Raw genomic sequence first — 13,794 nt, 5'->3', positions numbered from 1 at the left:
TGGTTATCTGATCCAGATAGTATTACTAGCAGACCGCGCCATACAGCTGAAATATTGCTCAGCGCGGCCTTAACAACAAACAAACAAATAAACAAACTATAAAGGGCGACTATGCAATGATTCTTGTAGTCTGCCAGTATCTGTACGTGTGGGTTGCACAGAAGTCCACGCCCTGCGTCACCTTGAGCTCTCCTCCCACGCCACGCTAGGACTGAAATACTGTTCAAAGGAGCGATAAACCCATATTCACTCTCTCTGAGGGATAATTTCTACATATGTGCGGTGAGGTGGCAAGCGAACGCAATGCCCTAGGAAATAGTTAAATTCTGTCACCCAAAAATAATTAATTTTCAGTTGGTGGATACGTTGTTCAAAAGCAAGCAAAGGTTGCGATATTACCAGAATGAGACTTACCAGATGTTTTTATTTATCGAAATAGTAATAAAAAACATCACCACCACGACGACTACCATCACCACCATCACTACTACTACTACTACTACTACTACTACTACTACTACTACTACTAGTACTACTACTACTACTAACCCAACGGTTTATATTCATTTGAATCTATCGTGTACCCATTCACTGCTTATTTGAACCGAGACAAATCCGAACAAAGTCACTTCCCGAAGGAGAAACCACTTGGTTTTGTACATTCGTGACCAACTCGTGTTATTCCGGGACAAGCCGAATAGCGACTCATGCCCCTCTCGTGACCATTTTTGCGACCGGGTTCCGTCTTAGCGCAAACGGGCATACATATAAAACAACTGTCAACTCGTTGCGTAATGGTTCACTTACATTTCCCCATATATTATATATATTTCAGATGCAATTTAAAGCACATCGGGACATGCGGAATTATACAGTATGAGTGAACACATTTAACTGTGTCTTGGGTATATTTGTAGATGTAAGACATATGTAAAATCAAAAAATATTTCTGAGGGATTATTTGACGAAGAACTTGAAATCATACGCGCATTCTGATTGGTTTGTCGTATTTTCACACATATCATTCATCGATAGGGGGACGAGTCTTCTTGCAGGTTACGGAAAGGGACGATTGTTGACGAATGGGTTTTTTACCCTGGAATTCAGTTTTGACCTTAACCATACCGCGATTGATAATATAACAACAAACACAGATGAGGGACACACTGTGTTATAAATAGAGCTAAGGTGCGGGTGGTCCAATCTTCTAATTAGGCACCGCAATTCGCCCTGCAGAGTTGCGTCCCTTAGGACTTTCAGGATCCTATGGTTTTGGGTTCAAGTCCTAACTTCGCCTAAAGTATGATCCTCAGTTTGTCAGTAAAATCATTTCGTGCGTTTCACCAAAGTCACTTAGATCTCCATATTAAGGTTATATGCAATGAGGGGCGGTCGGGTAGCCTAGTGGTTAAAGCGTTCGCTCGCCACGCCGAAAACCCGGGGTCAATTCCCGACATGGGTACAATGCGTGAATCACATTTCTGGTGTCCCCCGCCGTGATATTGCTTGAATATTACTAAAACCGAACGCTTTAACCACTAGGCTACCCGACCGCCCCGAAACGTCATTGAGAAAGTCACGTTGACCCGTCGTTCGTCTCATGATCTTATAAAACGATCTTGTCACGTGAAGAGCTCTATAACGGTATAAAGTTTATATTGACAGTGTAGGCACTTTTAGCAGTGCGGCCATCGCCATGTGATAGTCTCTGGCCCCCCCAATGCTGCGGCTGAATTTCTGGAAGAGTTGCGTTTGAAGGATTTATCTAAAGCTGCTATTGTGAGGGAGATATGTTGAACAAATAGTCCAACAAACGCACCGACCTCCCCATTTCGTATCTTGTTATATGAATCAGAATTGATTCAGCGAAAATTTCATTTTCTTCTGGTACATGAAAAGGATGTGACGTCGTCCAGCGGCAGTATCAGCAGCATGCAAAGCACTTTGGACATATTTCGTTTCAGCAAAACATTCCCAATTTTGTTAGTTTTGTAAGGCCGCGTTTGTAACCTTTGAACTGCAAGTACCACATATGACTTTGGCAATGGCCTTCGTACGCCATAACATGTGTTGATTGAACAACTGTCATATCTCGCCACACTCAATTTGCATGTGATACGACTTGAAAGGAAATAATTCCACCGAGATTTCAACTGATTATGAGGACAAGGGTTTTGATAAAAAACATCTCATGCCGTTCATTTGATTGCAATGTTGGTTCATTTGATGGCAATGTTGTCAGGGCGTGCGTTGTCATGGGAACATGTCACATGTCTCGGATTCGTTGGTTGTCAGACTGACAATAAAAAAAACTAACATCTTTTATGGCATCTTGTGATTCAGCTAAAGCTTTAGGAAAGACGCCATCGATATATTATCCAATGGAATTATTTTCTATATATGCGACAAAATGTAATTTATCTAATCGAAATTATACAATTCTGCTTAAAAAAATTAAACTGAGTATTTAAAATTCCTACAACTGTTGAATTATGTTCATAATTACAATACCTATATCAACGATGAAAGTCCGCCGCCATTCCTGAATCGAACACTACTACCCTACCAACTTTCAACATGGTCACTTTTCCGTCCGTTTGTTTCCACACAATAACGACATGATATGTTTGCGAAACTTATTAGAGGACGCAGGGTCGTTGAAACCTACGCAACGTAGGCTCAGCGTCCAGACGTCGCCGATAGTGATCACTGAAGCAACAAAATGTCAAAGACGAGTGTCCATCTGGGGCTTATCAGCTTGGGACTAGAATACAAATCAGTCGCTGGGTAAACAGTATACATCTTCTTATGTCAGCGAGAAATTACAGTCGCTCATAATGCAATAGAGCTGATGTTGCTTCACTCTCCTAACTCATTTCACCCCTCCTAAAATACCAGGAGGAACCGATGTTATATGCCTCGATAACAACAGCGCATTTGGCTATCTGTTGACACTCCAGCAATTTACGTGTTATTGCGGGTCCGGCGACACCGTAATTTGATCAAAGGCCTCAACTCAGATCTCTGTAGTTCGCTCCAGGAAACAATCCTGGCCACCAAGTCGATTAGACGAAGATTTCTTGACAGTTGTCTAAATTGTGAGAGACCGCCAGGGCCCGAAAGGAAGAGAGAATTTAGAAGAAAAAAAACCTCCGTTGAAGTGAGACAGTTGGAAAAGTTAAGGTAGTCGGGCGATTTGGAATTGTTGTCCTAAGCACTGTGGCAACATTTGCTCAACTCGGGCGTTCGGTTACTGTGTAATCACAGACTATCGTGATGCAAGAAAACTCGGAGGTTTATCTCCTTCTGCAAAGAACGACCAGACGTTTAAGGAAGAAATTTGGCGAAACTATTCGAGAAAGCTTTCAGATGCCACGTTGATCCAAAGTAAACTACCGGGCAAAAGAGAGCATACACTTAAAAACTGGATTTGACCAACACAATTCAAACGTTATCAAACGGTTACAAGGCTGACACAGCAGGAAGTGTCCCCCGTTCAATCAGTCCTGAGTCTGCCCTTATTTTGAGTGTGTGTGTGTGTGTGTGTGTGTGTGTGTGTGTGTGTGTGTGACCTTGAATGATCTGCGCGGATTCGGTCATAGCCAGGGATTGCTATAGGTCTGATGTAGAGAACTTGAGAAATACACCTTTGCTCTGCTACTAAGGAATAAAGCACAAATGGTCTAGGCTGGGTATTGGTTTTGTGATTGTTTCTCTTTCCATTGGTATATCAGACGTTGAATAAAGAAGAATGCCATATCCCTTAAATCGTTTGCAATGTGTCCTAAGTATCACCTCTAACAGAATTAATGAAGGGTCCAACTTAATCCGGATAATGCTAATAGGGACGATCATTCGGGAACGTAATGTAAGACTAGTTATTCTGAACCATCATTTGTTAATCAGGAATTGTGACTTTTCCGCACCTTATTACAGTTAAATGGGTTTCAACATTTCAGACAGGGGCATTAAAGATTATTTAATCATTTACAAAGGGATAACTTTTTCATATTCCTTTTTTTTTACACGCAAGAAATAATTGTTCTTCCCAACCATCACCATGTTTCCACCCTTTCCGATTATTTATTAATCGATCTTAAACCTCACGGTATGAAGACTTACCATAGACCCTCTGTCATCGGCAACGTGAAGTTGTTTGGTTTCGTAGGACAGGAAGTTGACCCTGCGCACGCACACACAGGAAACACAATGTGGGTTCCCCTGCCATCTTCCGGTGTGGGGTTAGTTTCGACAGACGAACACACAGTATGCGAACTAGGGCAGGTTGGTAGGGGCGATTCCTGAAAGTAAAGAAAACTTGGTTTACTATAGGAATTCTGAACTGCCAAGTACACCCGATATTATCATACAGTTTGATTTTCAGGGGTGTTCAATAACCTTGCCGACTTGCCCGACCCATGAAAATAAAGTCCCAGGCTAGAGCGCACAATATAATTTAGTTAATACGAAAATCGTCCGCGTCTTTGTCAACTGCAGATAAAATCCCTGACTAGTAGGTTTTCTATTCTAAACCTAGACCCTCAGCTATCGCTTTAATTTATAAAGTTTTGTTGTTAAGATTAAAGTTGTCACAGGTTTAACAGGGCAAGTTGAAAATCAGACTGAACAAGTGATTTTTAAAGTTTACTTGCCCTTGGGCAAGAAAGACATTTTGGTATTTGAACAACCCTGATTGTAATGTGTGCGTATCTACGTTTAACGATTTTACCAACAGGTCGGTTTGGAGATCAACACAAACTTTCTTTCTCGATCATCCGCTGTAATGAATTCCTCGATTTAATATTTTGTTCTTACAAGGTCATCTCATCAAGGCGTATTGCTTATCATCGGGATGAATAATAAGGAGGTTGATTCAGTGAGATGCCGGATTATTTTCCAAGATTGTTTTTTAAGAGTTTTATTCAATAGTTACGTGCACAATATTGTTTTTAACTAAAGAACTAGTTTGGAATCTGAGACCGATATCATGGGCGTTCTAGATTACAGGATTGCAATGTGGCCGTTTTATTAAGAATGTTGGATTCCAAGGGTCCCTGTTTAGGTAGTTATAATAAGTCTCAGATGCGAGGTTAACTCAGAATTCAGATATGCATTGTGTATATTTGATTAGGAACATATAAAGATCAGATGCAGTATTACATGTAAAATAACCAGTTTCAAGTATTATCCAATAGGATAACATTCCAGAAGCGGGGGCACGGGTAGCCCAATCGTCTAAGGCGCCGCGATTCGCTGTGCAGAGCTGCGTCCATTGGGCACGCCAGAAACCTATGATTGTGGGTTCGAATCCCGGTTCGCCCCGATTATGTTTGTAGGTTTGTCAGCACCATACCCGTGCTCGTGGGTTTCACCGAAGTGGTAAACGTCTGAGACCTGCATCACTTCGGGTTTTCCTCCCACATTAAGCTGGCACGCCGTGATATAACTGGAATACTGTTAAAAGCGGCGTTAAAGCCAACTCACTCACTCACTCACTCACATTCCAGAAGCTAGAGGCGATTTTATCGTGGATTCATCATTAAGCTGATGAACACTTTATCATAGTTCATCATTCAGAAGGCAAACATTTTATCATTATCGATTGGTTAGTGTTCGTCACTTCAACAATGGCAGGCCGATAGATCGTCAGTTGCAATCTCACGACTGGAAGGATTAAACGATAAATGCATCAGCTCGCCCCTGTGACGCTCTGCCACCGGTGGGGATAATGGTCATATTAAGAAGTCGATTTTGCACGGAAACATTAACATAGAAGCTGCAGTAAGGTGATTAAATGATACAGTAATGTCCTTGTTGACCAAACATTCATCAAACAAAAAGCAGAAACATATATTTTACATTTATTACGGGTTCTGAATAAATACAAGTCGAGGCTCGGATGCAATCGTGTTAGATGGCGTGAAAAAAAATATAAATTGAACATTTAGTACGGAAGTACTTTTGTGGAATAATTGCAAAGAAAGGCGTTACTTCCTATCACTATGTGAGCTAATGGAATGTTGTGCAGACAATGTTATTTCTACCTAGACTGGTGCAGTCTCCAATTTGTATAAAAAACGTACCCGATGAACCAATTGACACTAAACTAGCACACAAACAAAACGCAAACAATTTGAAATATTGTTAATAAAACCTGATATAACAGGGCTTAAAGGCGAACTCGGCTTGGGCTCTTTGGCAGTCCCAGCATCTTTTAATCACATACAGGTTTGGTGAGGTGAAATGGGGTTCAACGTCGCGTTCAAGATTATTGCATATAGCTACGTGTTTGTGCGCGCGTGCGTGCGTGCGTGTTTGTACTAGTCCAGACTTATACCGTTTTACAGCCACTGAAAGACCATATCACAGTTTAACATGGATACACCACTCACACACAGTATACAGACCCAGGGCCTGCCAGTCATTGTTTCACACAAGGCAGGGATACAACAAGTACCATATTTTAACGTCTTTTGGAATCACGTGGTTGGGGATCGAACCACCGATCTTCCGCTCTCGGAGCAGTATCCACTATCCACTAGACCAAGCGCTCCAACCACTTACAACCCACGTTTTTGTCTGCTAACTTATGTTTTACGGTGTATATGTGTTCATGAGTTAATGATGACGCTAATCACACAATAACGATATACAAGTTCATCGATCGCACTAATTACACAATCTAAACCAAGATTTGGATAACCACCATGGAGTCCCCGGCCCCTTCGGCAAACATCCATTTTTAACGGAAGTGTCTTCGGCTAGAATAATAGAACAAAACCGATCCGATTTGAAAAACTGCAGGACATTTAAGATGGCCGCTTTCCGCTTAAAAACAACCGGAAGTCCAAAACAGACCATCACCCTACAACTATTAAACGTGCCTGTTTCGAATCATAGCGTTTCTGGTTATTGGATAAGCTCCTGGATGTGATCGCATTCAGGCGGAGTATATTCTATTATGGGCGAAATGTTTCGGAATAAACGGATAAAGAAACTCAAACGTTATTACAGTTACCGTTTCCTAAACCAATTGTGACCGCTGGAGCGAGCAGCGCGGGATGCAGCCATTTAGTCCAAGCACTGACCACCTACTTCCGGACCAACAAGCAAGATTTGTACATTAGACTTACCAAACGCTGCGTTTCACATCGGAAATGTTGCTCAATCGCATTAGACATATTTATTCCCCGCTTGATCACGTTACAGGTGTTGCCATAACGCGTTACACGAGAAGATCCAAGTTACCATGGAACTGATATTCCGGAAATAGACCTATCTCAGACTTTCGGTGCAAGGATTCGCAGTTTATGTCTTTAATATATATGTCTTCACGATCGCCTGCGTGGGATAAACTTGCCTGCTACGATAATGAAACCGATAAATGGCATTGTCACTGTACGGGTTTGGCTATCCCCTAAGAGATGATTAACGGTCTTTAAACAGAACAGTGGCTAGATCAGTCGTTATTTAGTCTGGTGGTTTGTTTACTGGACAGATAAGGTGCTTCAAATAAACATGCAATGACGACACAGTCGCTGTATACGGGTCAGAGATGGACTTTAAATACGAGTGTTCACATATTTTTATAGAAATGGTGAGTGCGTTGACCCTTAACACTTCCCGTGAAGATCCGGGGTGGAATACGTCTTCAGCAACCCATGCTTGTCGTAAGAGGTGACTAACGGTATCGGGTGGTCCGGCTCGCTGACCTGGTTGAAGCATGTCATCGATCCCAAATGCGTGGATCGATGCTCATGATGTCAATCACTGGACAGTCTGGTCCAGACTCGATTATTTATATAGCTGACGTAAAACGTAAAACAACAAACCAACCTTAACGATTATCTCTTTCACACATACATGTTTTTTTAAACGCAGTTTTTTTTTCTGTGATTCGTGTCCCCGAATGTAAAATTTATGAAAATTGTGTCAAAATATGGGGCACAAACGACAGTATGGTTGAGGCTGCGTTTAACATTATTCCAACCACATTACTGGGGGGTCATCGGTGGCCCTATCGTCTGAGGCGACTCAATTTGCTGTGCAGAGTTGCTTCCCTTGGGCACGCCAGGGTTTGAATCTGGGTACCCCTGATTGTGTTCCTGGGTTTGTCAGCACCATACCGGTGCTCGTGGTAAATGTCTCAGACATGCATCACTTCGGGTTTTCCTCCCACATAAAGCTGACACGACGTGATATAACTGGAATATACTGTCAAACCCAACTCACTCACTCGCTTACAACATCACATATCAATAAAAGTACATTTGTAATATTGAAATATAAATTTATCCATGCGCCTTCCGCGACATTTTCGTCTGCTTTGTTTTGTTTGAGAACCACTGATGGTATAATCTATTATGTGAGTGAGTGAGTGAGTGAGTATTGTTTTACGCCCCTTTTAGCAATATTCCAGTAATATCACGTCGGGGGACACCAGAAATGGACGGGAATCGAACCCGGGTCTTAGGTGTGACGAGCGAACGCTTAAACCACTAGGCTACCCGACTGCCCTTTATGAACACCCCACAATGCTGTTACAAATGAGACCGCCTCCGTGGTCTAGTGGTAGGGCGTCCGCCCGGAGAGCGGATGGTTCGGGGTTCGATCCCGGCCGCGTCATACCAAAAGACGTTAAAATATGGTACTTGTTGTTACCCTGTCTGGCGCTCGGCATTAAGGGGCTAAAACAAGGACTGTTCGGCTCGGAGTCAGTATACTGTGTCTGAGTGGGGCATTCATGTTAAACTGCGGCATGGTATCTCAGTGGCTTGCACTATAAATCAGCATTAGTCCGGACTAGTACAAGCAGCCACACACACACACACACGCACACATGTGCATGCACGTCGCTATATAAGTGCAATAATCTTGGACACGACGTTAAACCCAATTTCACCTCACCTTCACCTGTTACAAACGTGCTTTATTACAAAGACTTACGGCACTCGTAACACTAAAATGGGTTTGTTCAAAGCAGGCACACTCACTCACTAAACACACGGGCTTAAAGCCTTGATATAAGGAAGGGACCGTATATCACTCGCTGAAATTTAGAAAAATCTTAGTTTTAGTAACGAGTCGGAAGACTGATGTACTTTAAGGGAAGCCACAAAGCAAGATATAGGAGATAGCAATGCATCTAAATACCCCCGTAAATAGAGTGTCTTTCAGATGTCTGAAAAGTCGGATTATTATCTGCGGCGAGAGCGGTGGTAATTATCAACCAATCAGAAGGTTTCATTACATCTGCTTCGCCCTCGAAATTGAACCGTGGAGCACGTGACATTTGGCAACGATCGCCAACAACTTCAATGTCCTTTTGTTACGTCGTTATTTTTAAAAAAAATATTCTTGATCATGTGTAGGCAGCCGGTGATTTAACCATCTTTGATCCAAATAGTCATAACGTCATATGCAGTTCTGACTAGTTCAATCCAGGCGTAGTAATTGTATTTTTCAGATCAACGGGATTTTCCTACGCTGCCACAGTGAGTGAGTGTGTGACGTTGCATGTAGTTAGTTCTGTCACAGACGATACAGAGTTTAGTAAGTGAGTTTGGTTTTCCGCCTTTTGAACAATATGTCTGCCATAACCCGGCGTCCCAAAATGGTGTACAAAGAAGGTCGGGAATGATTGCTAAACAAGAATCATTATGGGGGCGAAACTAGGATTCGAATTTACCATGCATTATGGACGCAAGTCTCATGGGGCCTTAGACGACTGCGTCAGTTGTTTTCACCCACACAAAGTGGTAAATGTCATTAGTGGGGGTCACCTGAAATCTTCTCTCATTTAAGTGAGTGAGTGGGTATGGTTGTATGCCTCTTTAAGCAATATAACGACGGGGGACACCCTACCCATGTGGGGAATCGAACCCGGGTCTTTGGCATGACGAGCGACGCAATAACCACTTGGCTACCCTACTGCCCAGCGAGGTTTAAGGGTGCTGTTAGCACCATTGCACCAATGCCATCGCTGAGACATGTGACATATAGATTCAGAATCACTCCCCCTTAAGTTTAGATGGCTTCACGTCGTGGGCGAAACACAACAATATAGAAGGGATTTCCGCTGCCCGGTAAAAAAACACAAGTTCACCGTATTATGTTATTTCCAATCTTAATATTGAAAAGTGAAAAAAAAGATGTTGGCGTTTGATTCCGTAAAAATGAACGACCTTCATGGGTTATGTAATGAAATTGCTGATCGGCGTGTAAATATAGCATGAACCAGCTTACTGAAATGTCCAGGAAAGCATGAGGTGATACATTTTTATAAGAACTTGTTTGGGGGCGAAGGAATGGATCTAAAGACGAGATATTCCACGTGATGCTGGGACAGGAACTGAGTGGGTGAATGGGTTCTCGGTTAATAAGGGACGTATTATCCACACCTTAGCACAATGAGATTACTTTCATTTTTCGTTTTGTGTATCGACCGACCGGAGTCATAATCCACAATCACTAAATAGAATTTGCTGATTTGTTTTATATTTTCCGATGCCATGTTCGACTTGAAAAATTAAAGATACTGCTGCAAAGATCATACACAATAAAAGCCACTATCGACTCCTTACATAATTACTGAACAAATGTTTATATTTTTGTAAATACAGTAAACTACGGTTATAACGAACCCAAAGGGCCTACTAATTTTTAGTTCGTTATAACCGTAGTCCGTTATAAGCATATATACAGCATATAGTCGGGACCAAAAAAGTAAATTCGTTATATCCGTCAGTTCGTTATAAGCGTGTTCGTTATAACCGTTATTTCTGGTGCCCCCGCCGTGATATTGGTGAAATATTGCTAAAAGCCGCGTAAGACCAAACTCACTCACTTACTCACAAAGAACGTCAGTTTTATTCATAATTTAATGCATCTGCGTTTATCATGTTCAAGACGATTCTTTGAAAGTTCTTTTCACAGAAGGAATGTATGACGATGATGGTAATTTGACCGGTCAGTTCGTGGGAAGACACAATATTCGAACTTAAGACGAGACACAGAGTTAACGATGCTTGATCTGCATAAATCCACCAGTGCTGGCGTAAACTGACAACATAATTAGATACATCGTGTGAAATATTACAGTCGCTAGTGCATCTTAATCCCCTTCAGAACAACTTGTCTAAAAAATATCAGGCAAGCGGCAATCAAACAATACAAATAACACGAACTCGAATCAGAAATTATTTGCAAACAAAAACCAGATCAAAGGCATATAACAACGACCGAAATTATCAGCACAATGAAATTAAAACGAAATAATTTCACACGTAATACTCAGGAAGGAAAATATAACACGTTGCAAAGTCCTTGGAATGTCATTCTAAGACAAGGGTCTTCTTCAAGACTTTTTTCAGTGTACCTCATTTTTTATTATGAGAAGGGACATGATGAGATTCTGGAGGCTTGAAGCATGTTTGTAACGGTAACAAAACACGCGTCATCACTCCGTATCAGTGGCAGATGGGCAGATACAGATACAGGTCAGTATGGTCATTTCTCCTTACGATGACCATTAGTATGTGGTAGCGTATTGTATTGCTTGTCACGCCGAAGACCCACTTCGATTCCCGACATGGGTACAATGTGGGAAGCCCAGTTCTGGTATCCCCCGCCGTATTATTGGTTGAATATTGCTAAAAGCGGCGTAAAACCATACTCACTCACTTCAATTGTATTACATTCTTCCTTTTGAGATTCAGTAGACGTGCATAGCATTGTGTTTTGACAATCATTAGTTGTCAAGAATGAAGTACTATCTAATGTCGTAAGAAGTGGTGTGGAAGTTACTATATCTAGATGTTTTGTGGAGTCAAGTGTAATCTAGAATGTTCTAGTACAACTAGACCATTCCACTGTGTCCAAACTTCTAGGAGGTATCTATACTATATAAGGGGACGTGCGTCTCTCATCTTACATTACATCTCACAGTACATCAAGACCAGCGTATGTGTAAAGATCAACCTGGAAATACAGCCTAGGCCTAATTTGGAAGTTTGACCACTGTTGCTAATAAGTGAATATCATTACCACCGCTTTTATATTTTATACTGCCATTGTGATCGTACTGTCATTGAATTTTCGTATTCCAATTGCGTGGATCGATGCTCATGATGTCAATCACTGGACTGTCTGTTCCAGACTCGATTATTTACAGACCGCCGTTATATAGCTGGAATGTTGCTGAGTGCGGCGTTAAACAACAAACAAACAAACAAACAAACACAATGTCGGTATACATTCGTCGTATTGCAACTGGTGCTTTGTGAAACGGATCCCCGTATTGTTCTTGTGAATAGCCTGGTGGATATCGGGAACGTGGCACTTAAAACTCGTTAGATCCCAAGTTGATAGTACGTGAACTGAACACTCGTCACATGACTTTTTTAAGAACAAAAATAATTGTCTGACTTCCTTCATTTAATTGCAAAACAGGTTTCGTCAGACGTTGAAGGCTGTTTGGAGGTAAATCTGCAAGGAAACCTCGGCTATCTGGACAACACCGTTCACAATCAAATCGTTATCAAATGTCCGGATTAAAACAAAATCTTTACTTGACTTTCCTTTAGCATATAAAGGACATATAAATATAAGCGATAAAATCCTGTCTATGATTATTAGAAATGTCTGCTAAAAGCAGTGTCCGTTGTACGATTCCGACTATATCGTCAGCATGTGTTTATGAATCATCATAAAGTCGTGATGACACCAGGTGTTCGCGAAAGGTGGGCATATCGTGGCCCACCGGTGGCATCCGTCATAAAAGACGGCCCACACAGTAGTCGTCAAGTCGGTGGGCGTTCCGGATTGAGAGTATGAATAAATTATGGTTTTCCGCCGCACTTGCCAGTATCACAGCAATATCACGGCGGGTGACACTATAAATATATCCTTCACACATTATACCCATGTGGGGAATCAAACCCTGTACTTTGGCGTGACAAGCGATGAGAACGCGATAACCAATCAGATCGCTGTTCTTATCTCGTATAGCTTCACAAAGATGGCGACTACCAAAGGCGTCGACCTAGTCGTTCAGATAACGAAAACATTCGCGATTTCATTCGACACAAAAACATAGGCTTCTTTGGGGTGTTTGTGGGGTGTGTGGTTAAAAGATGAATAGGCAGGCACCGGCAAACCACTTTCATACGAAGGTGTAGCAGTTGTGGATGTTGATTTTGTGATTTTGTGCGATAGTCCTATCATATTTAGCACAGAAAAGTTGGGTTGATGTGGCAAGGGTGGAAACAACACTTTAATAAAAAGGCTAGTGGACGCTCTTGTTTCGGGAAGATGCACAGCTGTCAAAACATGTCATTGAACTACACACTAGTGAAACACAAATATAGTAAACTACGTTTATAACGAACTCCCGTATAACAAACTGACGGATATAACGAACTGTTTTTTTGGCCCCGTACATTTACTGTAATTATGCTGTATATGTGCTTATAACGAACTACGGTTATTACGAACTAATTTATTGGTTCCTTTAAGTTCGTTATAACCGTAGTTTACTGTACAGTGGTCATAAAGGGTTTCACATTTTGTGACATTATCGATAACGTTAGGTCTTCCGGCGTGGTGTAACTAATATTTGACGTCCAGGGCCCCGTTCCTCAAAGCGATCTTAGCGCTAAGGTGATCGTAAGTCACATACTTTAACATAGGCTTACGGTCATCGTAGCGCTAAGATCGTCTGAGGAACGGGGCCCAGTACTATAATCAGGGGGCACGGGTGGCCCAGTCGTCTAAGGCGCCGCGATTCGCTGTGCA

General features: G+C 41.9%; 1 protein-coding gene across 3 annotated transcripts in view; it reads right to left on the bottom strand.

The window, feature by feature from the left end:
- The window catches only part of LOC139448042 (uncharacterized), a 120,949-nt gene that overhangs the window by 40,061 nt on the left and 67,094 nt on the right, over window positions 1-13,794 (bottom strand). For all 3 annotated transcript variants that reach the window (XM_071229543.1, XM_071229544.1, XM_071229545.1), the window contains exon 2: window positions 4,123-4,301. In XM_071229543.1, the coding sequence (XP_071085644.1) occupies window positions 4,123-4,301 (179 nt within the window). The remainder of the gene's footprint in view (window positions 1-4,122; window positions 4,302-13,794) is intronic.

The sequence above is a fragment of the Haliotis cracherodii genome, unplaced genomic scaffold (assembly GCF_022045235.1).
Source record: "Haliotis cracherodii isolate W230 unplaced genomic scaffold, xgHalCrac1.p SCAF_7, whole genome shotgun sequence".
Taxonomy (NCBI): Eukaryota; Metazoa; Mollusca; class Gastropoda; order Lepetellida; family Haliotidae; genus Haliotis; species Haliotis cracherodii.
This window is presented reverse-complemented; position numbering and strand designations above follow the sequence as displayed.